The sequence below is a fragment of the Petromyzon marinus genome, chromosome 25 (assembly GCF_048934315.1).
Source record: "Petromyzon marinus isolate PM22_M1 ecotype Great Lakes invasive population chromosome 25, UKy_Petmar_22M1.pri1.0, whole genome shotgun sequence".
NCBI lineage: Eukaryota > Metazoa > Chordata > Hyperoartia > Petromyzontiformes > Petromyzontidae > Petromyzon > Petromyzon marinus.
The window spans coordinates 8,505,761-8,522,386 of record NC_133691.1 but is presented as its reverse complement, the minus strand read 5'-3'; the positions used below and the strand labels follow the sequence as shown (position 1 = coordinate 8,522,386).

Below are 16,626 nucleotides of genomic sequence, written 5' to 3'. Positions count from 1 at the left end.
CATCCCGACTGCACAATCTAAGGATGCATCGTGTTCAATTTATTCGAGGGTGCACAATACTCCAGATTCTCACACTTGACAGGGATGGTTTTCTTCGCCTATGCATGGTAACAAACAAAAAAACACAATTAACCAAAAACACAACAGCAACCAAATGTTTCATTGTTCACAATTTATTTTACAAATTACCTTGCACTTAAATTGTGGGTTTAAGGTAACGTGTGATTCCATAACAAGCTGCACCTAAAGCAACGCAGCAGTGGAGGCTTCAAGAACGCAAGCATTAATATCCCTTACAGCATCGCAGTGACGTACACAGCCTGTACCCGAACAGCAGATGCAACATACTTATCAGGCCTTGCTTTAAGCGGAACCGCATATGCTGATGGGCACCCAATGACTTTCAACATTTCACATTTTCAAACAATAGGAAATTGAATTCATGCAGAAATTAAGTATAACTCAAATGAACGAAAGTATTTCATGTGTAATGTTATAATTTTAAAATACAGAACGGGACTGCTTTCCAGCTTAGCAAAAGGTTGTTTTTACAATTTTGCTTTGGAAGAGCAACCAATTGAACTAGGCTCAAAAACGATGTTTGCCAAATGAAAATCGGACAATACCTTCACGTGTCAAACAAACGATTGAAATGGTAAAACGTTAAATTATTGAAATGGCTAAGAAAGTGCAAGCTTTAATAGTCTTGAGTTATGAAAGCAAATCTTAGGTACTGAAGCAGAATCCCTCAATGGACGGGATGTACAAACCGCCCGCATAAGCAAAGCCACCATTAAATATAACCGTACAGTTTTCATCGACAGCTGACATTTCATTTTCTCATTTATTAAAGATAAACAATTGTCTTTTCTCAGAGCCAAGAAGCGGTTGAATATGTATATTCCTTGTCTCGACAGGTAATTATGGCCTCAATAACACCCTATAAGCGTGGATACTTAAAAAACAAACAATTGTTGTACCGTACAGTTACACACGTGCATGATTTCAGGTTTCATAAAAGGTGCAGTATCACACGGGTGAACTTGTTTTATTTCGTGGTGAACAATGCACCGTATAAAGAAAAATATGTTAAAGTGTGTACGGCACAGACTGATATCCCCACCTCCCACTTGCACCAGATGAACATTCACTAATTAGAGTCAAAAGACCAAGTGATTAAGGTCACATTTTCAGAACTTTTCTTTTGCTTCTACCATCATGCAAATCATGCAAGCAACATCACACAATGTGTCTTACAGATTGAGCAGATACTCTGATGTTTATAACTCGTCAAAAAAATTACGTCCAAAGTATTTACAATTCGAATGGGGCTCTTTAAAAAGCACAGTAGTTTATTTATAATACACTTCAGTTTGTTCATTGTGATTCACTGTTTTAAACATTATTTGTGTAAATGGCACAAAAAAAATCGTAAAACTGACATCATTTTTACAAGTGATACGAAACCTAGAGAAAACCCACGCCGACAAAGAGACAACTCTAAAACTCTGCACAAGTTCAGGAACCTATTTTCCATGCTGTCATCATCTGCCCACCCTCGCAGTCCGGACGGTCAGGCAGGCTCAGAGAACGTATACACATCTTCAATTCTCAAGCCTCACCTCAGCAACACTGGATCACACATGATGCGTGCCCACCACAGTAAACAGCGCCGTACTATCCCTTCGGACAGGACGACCGGTTTAATATCATAATGCGGGTCACGTGACGAGACCACGGCAAGCAGTCTCTCGTTAATGTTGACAACACCGGGGGACTCGAACAGCGCGGCGCGGACACACGAGCAGCACGTGGGGAGGCAAGGCCACTCTGGGTTAACTCCAGCCGAAGCACAGAGCATCCGCAGCACACACCAGGCTCTTCACTTGCGTCAGGACAGGTGAATTAATTATATCTAAATAATTGAACGCAAGTTTGTCCTACATCGACAAAAGCATTGGCAGCATGACAGTAAAGTGTTTCGGGACACCTCGATGTTTGGCAGACCAGCAAAATTATCACCATCATCATCATCAACAAAATTATACAGTATTAATATTGCTTATGTTCCATTGAAACACACATTTCAATTAACGTCACCATTGACAATACAATGGGATGCTCTTTACATTGATAACACATTGGGTTGCACCTGGAGTGGCAATATTTGAAATTTGGCAGAAGGGTAAAAAAAGCAAGCCATGTGCTCATGCAAATGCAGTGTTTTCCCAACGACACGTTGCATGCAAGATTTTAGGATAAAAATGTAGACATTTTCATTGCTGCATGTTCTCCAGAAGCTCGGTTTGGGAAAATGGCAATCGTTGTATTGGCAAAAAGCATGAACATTAAATGCAAATTTATCAGGGGGATGGCAGAGTTGGGAAGTCAGAACACGTGGAGGATTCTCAGCCGATATGAGCATCCCCAAACAGCACCACTGGTGTGCACGTGATGCTGTTGTAACGGAGATAATACATTGGCTCACATATTGGTGCTCACCCATAGACTAATGGTGTTAATGGTGGTCCCAAGGCAGAGCAGTTTTATAAATCCAAGACTAGCCGTACCGCGTGGCACTCCACCGTAGGGGGCAAACTCCCAGACTGCGTTGTACTTGATGCAGGCGGCCACTGCAGGGGCACTGGCGAGCCTGTTCGCCATTCGTGTAACGCGATGCCCCAACCGCCTACTAGCGGTGTAACAAATCGTCATGTTTAAGCGTCACAGCTTAATTCAAGAACGGACTTTTTTTTGTTATTTCTTGTATGTTTTGTGCACTCCAATAGCCCAAGTGTGACTTTAGCATGTAATGTGCACCAATTGTACATCATCGATTCTCACAAAAATGTATGGATGTGACGTGAGCAAAAAGAACAGATTTTTATGATGATTGAAATGCATCGTTAAAAGTAGACTGCAACTTAAAATTTGGTTGAAAAAAAATACAGTATATAGATGAGTGTAAAGACGTGCAACATCGGTGACAGCTTGAATGGAGTTTTAAAAATCAGTGCAGAAAATGGTTGCGGTCAGTACGAATGGTGGTACTTGTACACAAACAATATGCTTTGTGAATAAACGGTAAATGGCCAGATTCGCATCAAGACGAATTGGTAAAAAACGTTTCACCACTTCGGTGATTTGTCCCATTGCTGGCAACGGACCCATTGGAACTTCCTCTGCCAAAAAATAACAAACAAAAAAAGCTGACACCGACGCACATGTCATCGCACCAACGTTCGCGACAGCGGAACATTTCAGGTCATCTTGCCACTTGGCAACGTATTTAAAATTTGTATTTCAGTTCAGCAGTTCCCAGAATTTTTTAAATCTTTAAAAGATAAAGAGCACGCAAAGATTTCACAGGCTAAACAAAATCTATAGGTGGCATTCCCAGGGACACAGTGCAAGATTTTAGGAAGTAACATATTAGAATGTGGATCAAATTTGTATCATTCTATGGTCCGATACAAGAGTTGAAATGTAGAAAACATGTTATTATTACTGTTCGAGTAAACCCAGATCCCAACGAACATTTATATATACCCAGTTACTCCCAAACATCACCCCTTTTTACAATAAAACATAAGTATCTAAACTTGCAGATATTGTTGGAAAATAAAAACCTAACAAATACATTTGTTCTGGTGATCACCACTGCAAGAGTAAGTTCAGCGGCTGGATATCAAAGTTAATACAGACATTGCAGTGATACCATTACAGTATACATGAGTAATGGACTTGGTTCCTAACACTGTAGCATCACTCGCGGCATTGAACTCGGTTGTTTGGCCGGGTGGCTCAACGGCAGAGCGAGCGACTCGCAATCGGAAGGTTCCGACATAAAATCCTGATTAGGAGTTGACTCGGCCCATCATCCCACCGGGTAGGTAAAACAAGTACCACTCTGTGGGGAATTACACAGTGGCTGTCCTATGGATAGCTACACTCTCCACCAATGGAATACCCCACACTGGCTCAGGGTTCATTTGAGAAGGAAATCCCTGTGACATTAATATACAAGTATTAGAACCCATGACGAGATGTGATTCTGGAGGTTTCCGCTGCAGCATCACTCGCATTGTAATCGGGTGAATAGCTGCAGAGTACAACATCAATCACTCACAACCTACACGAGTATTCTGTATGATCCAAGTAAAATAAAATAAAACAACTTCGATTTAAAGCTTTCGTGACTGCAAGGATTCATCTTCTTTGGTTCTTTCGGTAAAGTCACGTAGAATGAGAATAAAATAATAAAGTAACACAATAAAATTCTCACGACGTTTCGGCCACAACGCGCTTGCGAGAATTTTATTGTGTTATTTTATTACTTCATTCTCATTCTACGTAACTTTACTGAAAGAACCAAAGAAGATTAAAAAAACGTTTCAATTTCCAATGCCATTTTTTTAAATAAGCAAAACTGGCACTAGGTGCGTGAAAACGCAACATCCTTGCACTTCTAAATTGTCAAACAACAACAACAGTTTGTAGCTTACATTTGAAAATATTAAAATGACATCTTACATTTTTGGAAACCCAAATGGTAAATTGCCAACTTACAAGCACAATTCTCGAGCAAAAATGTTTTTTTAAAGAGTCGGGTCACGTTTTGAAAATTGAAATCAGTGACACATTTCTTACCATTCATCGCATAAAACACCCAGAATTGTGCTTTCCACTCAAGAGAAATACAGCAGCTTTAAAGAGGAAGACGGCAACCATTTCATGGGCTCCTCGTGAGCAGATTATTTCATTCGTGGATTGGTCTAAACCAGCGATTCTCAACCTCCGGGTTGGGCACAGGCTGCCGCATGAATACCGGCGTTGGGATCACAAAACACACTGAACACACGACGTGAAACCAATGCCTCGCGAATGGCTCATTGTCTAGCGGTGTGGGGGCACGTAAGCTCTGTGTGTATTGTGCCGTTAGTACCCTGGGTGGAGTGCGGCGCACGAGGCTTTACTGGCGGTTGGGGGCATAAAAACACAAAACCATTGAGAACCCCTGCTCTGAACAAAACACGTGTGGCAGACAACTACGTGCTGCAAGCAGTGACGGAGAACGCTGACCCCTCGCAACAACTAGCCACTGGCTTGTGTCACACCATAGATTGCATCAGTTATATTTAAATTAAAACAATAATTTCTCATTATCGTCACAGTGGCATATAGCCCCTTCCGGTGAACTCACAAGTCGAACAGGATGTGATATATTCACAAAACTTCGCAACGTGTGGTCATCCACAGCAGGACACGTTCCAACCGCAACAGTGCGCTTTGCACGTCACACAAGCCCGGCGTGAAGTGAGAGTAGGCAACCTCATAATCAAACTGCGCCCCCAATTAGTGCCACTTCACATTGATATCATTGCTGTGTGCGAGTCACGCCCTCACCCGTTTACACTACCGGTATGATAACTATTCAGTACCTGTTTCATTTGAGCTTGCTTTGCTAATCCATAATAGGTTTTTGGGTTAGATCGCATAAATATGTGTTGTGAAACCCGCTACCACCTGACACAGTCAATTAGTAAGGTTTGTCACGTAAACACAACATGCAGGTTCGTTGCTGGTACAGCACTCTGGTGTGTTGGAGAGTAAACCCACAACATTTACAATTAACAGGTTTAACGACACATTGATATTTAAACGATCTAACCAAAAAATCTCTATAATGGATAATATTGGTCGCGAAAGCCTACGTATTTAACGGATTTGCTGTTACAAGCTCGCTGACAAAATTTTGCAGCACTTGTATTTGCATTGACGACAGGAATCTACACATTTGTTGGCCAAACTTAACAGCGGAAATGCCAGTGTAGCAAAATGTGAAAAAGCAATGCCCTAATACACCTACACAACTTTCCTAGCTGAAAGCACACACTTAAGATAACGTTCAGAGGCTATGCCTATATACACGGCATTCTGTATGCAGCAGATTATAAAGTGGCAACAGGGAGCATACATATTCATGGTTCTTTCAGTAAAGTCACGTAGAAGGGAAACAATAAAATAATAAAACAATAAAATTCTCACGTTTCGACTGCAACACATGCAATCATCATCAGGTGTGAAAACCACATCAAGAAAATTTGAAAAAAGTGGCGTTTTTTTCTTAACGTTAGTACCACGGACAGCGATTTTATTGTTTTATATTTTTATTATTTTATTGTTTCCCTTCTACGTGATTTTACCGAAAGAACCAAGAATATGAATCCCTGCAGTCACGAAAGCTTTAAATCAGGGAGCATACACTTGAGCTCAGGCAGGTGCTACTCCGAAATATCGAGCCATCACTGATAAAGAGTCCACCCCACGGAAAAAGAGATTTCTGACAGCCTTCAATAATTATCATTATCGCAAGCCAGCTCATACTTTATGGAGTTCAGTGGTCCGCAACGCAAGCCCTCGACCCGCCACGAGTGTCTCACAAGACAGCCCCCTGTCCCAGGTTTAACCAAGAGTCTGAAAATTGGCATGTGTGTTCGTGTAGGCCTGGGATTGATTTGTACCGAGATATGGCTGACTAAGAAATATGCCCTGATTTGGTATGTGAGAGAGGCGGGAGCCCGAGGTCACAGGCCTGATTTCATATTTTGCCACCGGTTATGATTATCGTGCACAAGCTCCAAAGATAAATTAATGACGTGAATCAATAATGGAAAGACAAGATGTTTTACCAACGTAGTTTTTTTTTTTTACAGAAGAAAACCCGAGGCTGCCGGTCCACAGCCCATGTGCAATCATCCATGTTTTGCAGCATGGCTCTTTTAGGCAAAATTATCATCCTATATAAAAAAAAAAAAATACACGACTGGAGTGCTACGGAATTCCGAGATTAAAATGTTACACCGTACCTCATTATAATCAGATTTACAAAACCAATTGTAACCTGGAGTCTCTACTGCATCGAGAGTCCAATTAAGAACAACCAGACTCCGCCAGCCGGTGGAGCCTGGAGCTGGAGCAGCTCCACGGTAGGCCCGAGTGCAAATGGCGCACAAATAACAGCCGCCATTCGCCACGAGGCGGCGGAGACCATCACCACGGCGCTTGTGCCAGGCCAGGTTGAGGCCACGTGAAGTATCGAAGGCTCGCTGGCAGGAGGTCACGGTACAGAACCTGCCGGTGCCATGGGTTGCATGACTGAGATGACCGCGGACGCCGCAGCCACAGGGGCACCTCGTAGTCTCACTCTCGCGTTGTCATTGGTCCGAAAACGCCAGGCATGAACCCTGGAGTCTATGCTTAAAGGTCTGCTGCCATCTACCGGCTGCCATTCCTGTGCAAAAGAGTATGTTTGAGTGCACACCATGTGCAGAACAAGTGCAGAACGTCGAAAGCACAAACTCTTTCATACATACATACAGATGTGAATACAGCAAGTTTGACAAAACAAAAATTAGATGCATTGCCCTCTGATGCTCACCATGTATAGCTGGAGCCTTTAACACCTGTTATGCAGGTTTAATACGTTGCTACAAAATGCCAGGGACACACAAGACCAATGGCTATTTGCCACGTGTGTCTGTATCCGATTTAACATGCAGTTAAATAGTCAGGAGGAAATATCTTATTTTGTAAGACATAAAAATTCATGCTCATGTAGTTTAATTTAAAACACGGGTGCAGTGAAACGTTTTATTTGTTGTATTAATTTAAGGAGTTAAAAACTTAATATAACAGTAATGTTTTGACAAGCTGGTATCCATCAGGAAATGTATACCTAATGATAAGCCAGTCAAAATGTACGTGTTCACGTTTGCATTACTTTGATTAATTATTACTTAACCTCAGCATGATTGCTGACCGATCAAGCCACAAGTATTGATATGTGGATGCACGCACCCATTGGTGAGGCATAATTGCACTTTCACAGTGATATGGAGATACAATACCAAACGGTACTTTGAAGGCTTTTCCTTGCCAATAATAAGCAATTCATGAGCATCTTATCAACTAGCTTCAAGGTTTAGGCTGCCCAAGAATGAGACAATGTATCTCATACTATGTACAATGCCAATGAAACAGGTTCAGACTGATCTTGAAATCATCGCTCTCCCATGCTTTACGAGTGTGGGGTAAAAGGGAGCTGAAGAGCTGCGAACAGCTCTGCCCTTCACGGGGAGTGAAGGTCGGAACCAGCAGTTGCAGCACAGAACCTGCCCCCCCCCTCCCCCCCCCGTCTCCTCGTTTGGCCAAATGGGTTTGGATTTAGAGCCTCGGCCTTCAAGATATTCTAAACCCAGATTGGGTGGAGCCATTTTTATGTCCTGTTCTGGATGTAACATTCTAGAACTAGTGGTAATACACTCAGGAGAAGCGTACGTGGATCACGGCTGGGCTATGTGGCCAGTTTAAAGGAAGATGCAAGACAAAAAAACAACAGCAGTCACAATGTTTAAAGCGAGTCGTAGGGAGCACGGTTTCCCTGCTGTCCGCTCGAGACACTCGGGCCCTCCACGAGGCATTCGTGGTTTAATGCAACCACACCCCAGTGATGTCAACACAAGGCGTTGTGGCAGTGCATCCGAAAGTCGCATTACCACGAAAACAAATTCTTATTAACGCGCCTCTAGGACACAAGGCATACATACGTATAAACAAAATAACTGCAGTTTTTTTTGTTGGGTTGCAACCTCCTTTAAGTTAGACTTGGGTAAGGTAAGGCATGGTCCAAGGACTAAAAGATCAGACCAAATTTGTCCAACACTGGGTTAGCCCTGGCACCGCGATCCAGGTTAGGAGGTGGTGTGATTGTGGCAGACAGAGCCGAGGGCCACGGCTTGGTCAGCGGCATCACGATTGGCCGCGCATGGGCTGTGCGGGGTCCAGGCTGTGCTGGCTCGGGATGTGCTGAGAGATCGGCACTCAACTGAAGTCGTAGCTGAAGCCGCAGGTGATGTGAGAGGTCAGCGATCAGCCGACGTTGTGGTTGAGGCGAGAGAGTTCGGCGTTCAGCTGAAGTCGTAGGTGAAGTCGTAGTTGCTGGGCGGGACGGGCACGATGGGCGCCGTCTCGGGAATTTGAATGTTCTCGAGGTCCAGCAGCCGCAGCTTCATCTCCATGTTGAGCAACACCTCCAGGTCGCTGCATGTCGCTTTGCTCACCATCTCGCGGCCCAGCAGCGCGTTGAGCCCGTCCGTCCACACGCAGTACTGTCGTCGCACACGGATGACGGCGAACGCTTACAAACGCCGCCAGGCGCCGCGCGGGCGGTGGCAATCCACACAAAGCCACGGTTGAGTAGACGAACTAAAAGTTCGGCGCCTCCCTACGCGAATGAGCCCAGAGTGGTGCTCATCTCAGTTGGTGGCTCGGATACAGCGGTGGCAAGGTCTCATATTCCTACGGAGAGGGCTGAGAGAGCCACAGGGCTACGTTGAGGAGCAGGGGGAAATGAAGCGAAACACATCGCTGTGCTGTACTTCGATACAGCCGTATCCATGTTCCCTTTCCCCAACCAGCGCTCAGCGGTGTGTGGAGCAGTGCAGTCAAGTGACCTCCGTGACCTGCACGGCGCGTGCAGAACCTCATCCAGCGGTGGATTGACAAAATGGCTTTACGCGTACATTGGCAGGGCTAACCTCTCCATTAGGAAAATAACCCTTAATCATTCTAGATTTGAAGTTTTCGTGACTGCAACACGCTTGTGTTGCGTCCGAAACGTCGTTGATTTAGTTTTATTTTTTTTACCTACGTGACTTTACCGAAAGAACCAAAGAGTATGAATCCTTAATCACCAACAACATAAATACAAATTCACGCATATAAACGATCATGCGAGTGCCGACGCTTTCATACAAGCATGCATGTGCAGAGGCACACGTTTAGTTGCACACGACGACATACTTCATATTCACACACCTTGATCGCCGACAACAACACAATACAAACACGCATCCACAATGCAACAGGCTGGTGCGCGTGTCCGGACCCACCTCATCCGGGCTCTTGGCGATGAAGTTCAAAGACTCGTCGGGATCGTAGAGAATGGAAAAGGCCAGGTCCATCACATCCTGCGAGCCGCCCACCACCACATCCCAACATCCACGCCGCCGCGATGCGTCGTCGTTAACAATGCCGCAGTGACTCCATCGCACGGTCAATATTTGATGGCGATAACAAGACGTCTCTACAAAACCACGTGCAGCTCGTGATGCAGACCATCAAAACACGGGTGGTGGGGGGGGGGGGGGGGAGACCACGGGGCCACGGACCGTCGGCTCGTGACCACACGAGGCCCACCACTTGAAAACGGCCCACACGCAACATTTATCCGTCACAGCAAGCACCCGAGCCCGTGAGCAGACTCGGAAACTAAGATCCAGCATCGCCGTGTCAGTCGGCGGGGGAAAGCTGGTGCCCCGGTCCTCTCATGACACATTGCACCCGTCGGTCACAGGACAATTATGCGCCACGTAGGAAGAGTGAATAAACTCTGGTGACAGTGGTGATTTCGTGTCAATATAACCGGTCACTTCAAGTGAACTCGGCTTGAGCTAGAGTAGATTATGAGGTCGTGGCGTGTCGTTCAAATAGGAAAAACGCGGCGCGTGTTTCGCTCGATGGCAAGCGGTGATTCAACTGCGTGTCTCCGCGGAAATTTTAAGTCGCCGTTAAAATTCGAGCTCATTATTTTAACGACCCATAAAAATTCGACGTTTAGCCTGGCAGCACTGCCGATTACCGCTCTGTTAACGCGTACGCAGGTTGGTGTGGAGAGCACAAGCACGGCACCTTGCTCTTGCGAACTTCCTTCATGTGTGGACAGTCCTTTCCCGTCACCACCATCTTGATGTCCGCTATCGGCACTGGCGGGTGGAGGCGGAACACAAGGTGGGGAGAGGAAGGACGGGTCACGACGATACATGGCACGAGGAACCCCAGCGTAGGTTTTCACAGCCGCCCCGCTCGATAGCTTTGAATTCAGTTTCAGGAAAAGGTTCCCAGCAGGTGGAGTGAAACGTCGGACGTCGTGCCGAAACAGCACGCGGTACGACCCAAAAAACGCATCGGTGAACTGTGCGAGCGTGCAAAAACAAACGCAGAACCCAGTGGGAATTGACGGTGGCACACAATACAGCAAATGCCAGACTAGTATCACCTTTTTTTATTTGCAGTCATTCGTGGCCAGGCTAACGCTGTCAACTCAACACTTAACAACTCAACCCGCACCTGCGATTTTCCCGCATCTCCCATTAGCACGGTTTGGCTAGGTACGGTACACTTACTTGAGAACTCCGACCTGAATTGCCTCAGGCTTCAAAACAGTCCCGTGCTCATGCGAGTGGGAAACCTTGTTGTCTTCTCGACTTGTTGCCTGCGCGCACTGGCTGAGCAAGGCTGCACTGTGTGTGCACTTCGCGATGACCTGTGTGTGTGTGTGTGTGCTGCCTTACGCTTCTCCTGTAGGGCCTCGATGGCCGGCGCTTTGGAGCCCTCCTCGACGTCCGCGTAGTGCAGTACCTTGTGGTTGGGCGACAGCCGGCAGTACCACAGCTTGTCTGCTGGAGAAAGCACCACTCAATTGTTATCGAGTTCAATTGGAACGTCGGCACAGTTCGGCGACAGCGCTAGAAGGTGCAACGGAAATCAATAATCGCGAGACAAAACATTTAAGACTTGTGACGTGCACAAGTCTTCACACGCTCTCGTAGAGACTTAACGACTCGGCGGTGCAGGGAACCACGGACAAGCGGGAAGGCAACCAGGCGGTGAGATGACGCGAAATTCCCCCCCCCCGAGCTCTATGGCCTTATATATATTAAGGTGTTATCGGTCAAGTAATGAGTATACGTGTGTGAGGAAACTAGAGCACATGGAGAAAAGCCACGTTTGTTGAGGGAGACACCGCTCTATTACATACAGATGGGAATAGATGAAGAGTAATCCTCTTGTTGTACCACCTTCCCTGGAAAGCCAGAGCATGGCACCTTGATACCCACGGGAAGAGAGTTATACAACACGTGATGTGTGTGATCCACCAAACCTCACCACCTCCACAGTGCTGGAGGACAGGTCACGTGCATGGTCACCACCGCCGTACACTATTACCACAATGTACACGTGCAGCACTGTGGAAATCCACTGCTGGAGGAGGGACGCCCCACACCCTATCCATGCTTCACCATGCTGGTCAGAGCAGCCCGGTGAAGGTGGGGAGCACAGATGCGGGAACACAACACGGCACAACAATGGACGTTGCCGCACTGCCTTCCGCTGTCCGCCAAATTTAGTTCTGCAGCCTATCGCGCGCCGTTATGCACGGCGGAACGCCCCATCCCAAGCGCTACGCCGGCTCAACCTGGGCACGGTTGCTGGGGATGAGATGCGCCGAGACCGAGCGCCTTTCCGGGCCGGCGGCGAGCGAGGCCACGCGGCAGCGGCGCTGGGTGAACGCGGTCGCGAGACCGCGGAGGCGAAGCCGGAATCGAACCTTGCCGCCTGTTCTTGCCGATCTTGCGGAAGGTGGTGCCCTCGCACAGTCGGTTGAGGCGCTGCTGCTTGATGAGCTCCAGCACCTCGGGCAGGATCTTCTCGCGCAGCTCTCTGTGGGAGCACGCGCACACGCACATAAAGACGAAGATCTCCCCCCCCCGCGTTAATTATCAACAGACTGTTGGGGCAAGTGCCGTTAGCGAGCAGCACCGATGAAGGACGGAACACGTCACACGAGGGGGGTGGGGTGGCCAGCGCCACGCAAGGCCGCCTGTCTCCTCAGTGGCAATGTTTTTACACACCGCACCAGGTACTCATTTGAGGCTCAGTCGACCTAGGGGAGGCCCAGGACTGGTTCAAATAATTGTCACGGATGTTGGCCGTGAGTGGGAATCGAACGGGAAGTAAAGTCGGCAACGCACTGCATTATTACCCCACACACCAAGACAGCTGATCCCCTTATAACCTCCCATTAGCACGATTGGCTACGTACGGTGTGAAAGAAGTTCAACATCTATACATAACATAACAGCCTACTGGGACAAGTAATGTCCGTGAGCACCTATGTGCTTCGCTATTACTCCAAATATACCCCCTGTCCAGTGATGGGGGAGGGGTGTTATACAAGCAATGTGGTAACTGTAACACGAATTACCAAATGACAGGAAATGGTACATCGTGAACAGGGACAGTGGAACTCGGCTCCAGCGTGGGAGCGAGCACGCCCCTCAACGCTCTGCGCTTTAGTTCGTCCGCGTGTAAAAGAACACGCGGACGAGCCCTCACATGATGGGTGCGGCCTTGAAGTCGCCCTCCTCCTGGTTCATGCGCTCTGACTGGCGGATCTTGAGGATCTCCGCGTAGCCCAGGTTATGGAGGTGAACGCGAAACTGGTCCATGGAGTTGGGCTTGTTTAGGAGACACCGCACAATCTGTTCACGCACCACCTGCAGCACCTACGCAGGGATGATACACACACACTCGTCGTCTTCATTATCACGTGTTATCGAATCCAGATTAAACACCTCATTTGACGCCCAAACATCGCACCTCGTGGCTTTGATATTGCTCGAAGACACGGGTGGAATGATCAACCGCATCAGAACATCACCAGGCCGATGTGCAGATCTCCTTCATAAATGGAAAATGAAGGACAAGCAACAGCAGTGTGATCGTGGCCATGCAACCCAAACTATGGACCCATATAGTGAACCAGTGTTGTCTGCACTCCTCCAACGGAGGACGAGGAACAGCAAAGCTACACCAACTCCCTCCTGAAGCCCTCTCGTGGCTATCAGACCTCGATATTGACATTCAGCGCCAACACAAACTGCTGCCATCAGACGCAATGTATACCGTGACTCCCATGCAGTACATCTGGAGCTGCCATAATTAGGAAGTGACCACACACAATGTTTAAAAACGCACGAGCAGGCAATACACACATTAAAAGATTAACAAAAAGTAAAAAGCTAAAACCGAGCGTTTCCACATAACAATAAAGAGTTATATTATTTATTGATCCAGGAAAGCAGCGACGGGGCTTACACGTGGGAAAAAAGCAGTAATATCCATATAAAATCTGTGCAATCTATCAGAGTGCAGATTCCAATAAAAACGACTCAAAGAACGTCCCCATGCATTGTATACAATCTTATCATGTGCAGTTGTGGAGCATTATGGGTTAAAAAAAATCACTTTCCATCATCTCTCCTTATAAAATATTTCTGTCGATCGACCTATTTATTTGACTGGGTCATGTTATTCAGCAGCATTTGTTTCGGCAAGAAAAGCGCTGGACTGGTGTTGACCTTATGGGTCTCGTTGACAGTCAAGCTTGTGTCTTAAGTCAGCAGAGTTAATCTTTCAAAACACTACTGGCTCCTGAAATGCTACTTGGCAAGGGCACTCCATCTTGATGGGGCCCTGTTCAGCGCAGAACGCAGTACCGTATAAAATAACTCATTATGTACTGTTGTTTAACAGGAATGAAAGGACAATTATTATATTCTTGGTTCTTTCGGTAAAGTCACGTAGAAGGGCTGGGAGTAACCACACTTAATATCCCACCACACGCGACCTACCGATCGACTATTTATTCTGCTCGGTGCAGAGGGATGGGAGGTTAAACGACGCCATCGTTTCGACCGCAGCGCCAGGATATTGAACCGGCGACGTCTGGATCACAGCGGCACTGACAATTTGCACGAGGGCATCTGTCAATCTAAGTGACATATCTGTTATTGTTTACATGTGATGTTTAGTACTATATTCAACACAATTACAGCTCTGAAGGGCATGACTAAATGCAAAAGGTATAACCTTAGGGCAATAAGTTGCAAAATTGATATTTAAAAAAATGAGTGCTTAATTGTACAGAAGAGGTGATGGCGTTGAAATTATATTTATAAACATTTTTACGGATGAAAATACAAAACCTTTGCGTTGCTGCCATGCTTGGTTGTATGGTGCGCATTAGAAGAACGTGATGTAAACATAGACGGCTGGCCCCGAGGGTCGTTTCAGAATCAAACGTGACGTATTAAACGATGCGATGTGCACCCCTGCGGTATCACACAAACGCCACGTTCTCTGTTGTAGCCACCGATCACAAGGGAATGTTTAAAATTCACGAAGCACCTCGTACTTTGTTCAAGCAATTACCGTAGGTGGTGTCATGCGAGGACAGACCAGGGGATCAAAAAGGATTTATTGAGTCGAATGTGCCATGGCAAATGCCGGCAAAGAAAATATGCCAATTCTATCCAGTTGATAATTATCTTGATAATAAACAATGCAAGACAGTAATAGTCATCAGTGAAACGAACAGAAACGCGACGCGTATACCACGTTCAAACGAGGATGTGTGTTGATACTCATCTGTGTTAGATGGTCTGAAACCAGTGGAAGGAATTCTACATTCCCAAAGGGACAGTTTCTCTACAGGATAAACCAGTGCTGTCTTCTCACTAAGTGGTAGTCATTTTATTGGCCCTGGAAGGATGATAGGTTGGAGAAGCACCCCAACAGGTATTTGATTTTGAATCTTTCCACTGTCAGCTGAGCACTCTGCCACAGCGACATTATCGTCTCGCCATTGCGTGTCAAGTCAAGCTCCTGATTACAGCCCTGAGCTAGTAGTGGAAATTCCACACATCTACATCCATTGGACAACCACGGTTGACTTTCCCACAATGTGGTACTTATTTTATCTATCCAGTGGGATGACGGGCTGACTCGACTCCCAAGCAGGATTTGAACTCATAACGCAGCTTTGCTCTACCACTCGGGCACCTGGGGATGTCTTCCCTCCAGCAGTGGATTGACAAAGAGCCGTAAGAAATTACTGTTATTACAGCATTTCTATTATTAAATTAATCCTACTTAACACTATATTCAATTACCTGATGTACAATGAAAAGAAACACGCTGTATATATAAAAAAAAATACTAATATTGTAATCATGTGAAAATTGCGAGGAATCAAAGAATATTAATGTCACCTGAATAAAATAAACGTTACACCATATATTATCCGCACCTCTGATTAGCACGGTTGGCTATGTACGGTGCGAAAGAAGTTCAACATACATACATACATCTGCATCGCACACAACACGAGGTTTACAGTCAGATTCTGCAACTGCCAGAAGAGACAGATGAGCTGGCAGGCGTAACACAAAAGGCGAGTCTTTCCGTGAATTGGCATTGTGGTGAGGTGGTAGTCAGCGCAGGTCTTTAAGAAGCCCATCACACGTAAGTGTTATGAGGGCCTCAAACCGGCAAGCGTGTGCCTCCAAGCGTGACATTTCGCCGCACGCCAACTGTTTCTATTCAATAAACATAAGCATGCGCATCAGAGAGAGAATAACAACAGGCATTGCCATCCTGACGGCAATATACCGAGTGTGATTTTGACCAGTTTTACAATTAATAATTTTATTTCACTTATTAAAACAAACTTTTCACAAGGAAAAATTTGTGAGATGTAACGTCTCATTTTCAAGAGTGTCCAGGATGTCGATTGACACGTTCTTAGCAAACGTGTGGTAACACGTACACAAACATCTTGAATCTATAACGTTCACGGTACCATGCATTCATACAATGTATATCAAACCCGTAAATAAATACGTACACACCGCCGGTTCACGCACTCTTAGCCGAAGCAAT

The 16,626-nt window shown here is 46.0% G+C and overlaps 1 protein-coding gene across 3 annotated transcripts in view; it reads right to left on the bottom strand.

Moving 5' to 3' along the window:
• Positions 1-157: 157 nt before the first annotated feature.
• LOC116945775 (engulfment and cell motility protein 1-like) overlaps positions 158-16,626 on the bottom strand; it is a 56,342-nt gene continuing 39,873 nt past the window's right edge. The window contains exons 15-20 of one of the 3 annotated variants that reach the window (XM_076069677.1): positions 13,240-13,409; positions 12,452-12,564; positions 11,415-11,522; positions 10,753-10,826; positions 9,954-10,031; positions 158-9,170 (exon numbers count right to left, since the gene is read on the bottom strand). In XM_076069677.1, coding sequence (XP_075925792.1) covers positions 8,970-9,170; positions 9,954-10,031; positions 10,753-10,826; positions 11,415-11,522; positions 12,452-12,564; positions 13,240-13,409 — 744 coding nt within the window. In that variant the 3' untranslated portion in view covers positions 158-8,969. Of the gene's footprint in view, positions 9,171-9,221; positions 9,373-9,953; positions 10,032-10,752; positions 10,827-11,414; positions 11,523-12,451; positions 12,565-13,239; positions 13,410-16,626 lie in introns of those variants that run through there. The other 2 variants (XM_076069678.1, XM_076069679.1) reach the window with 2 other exon arrangements.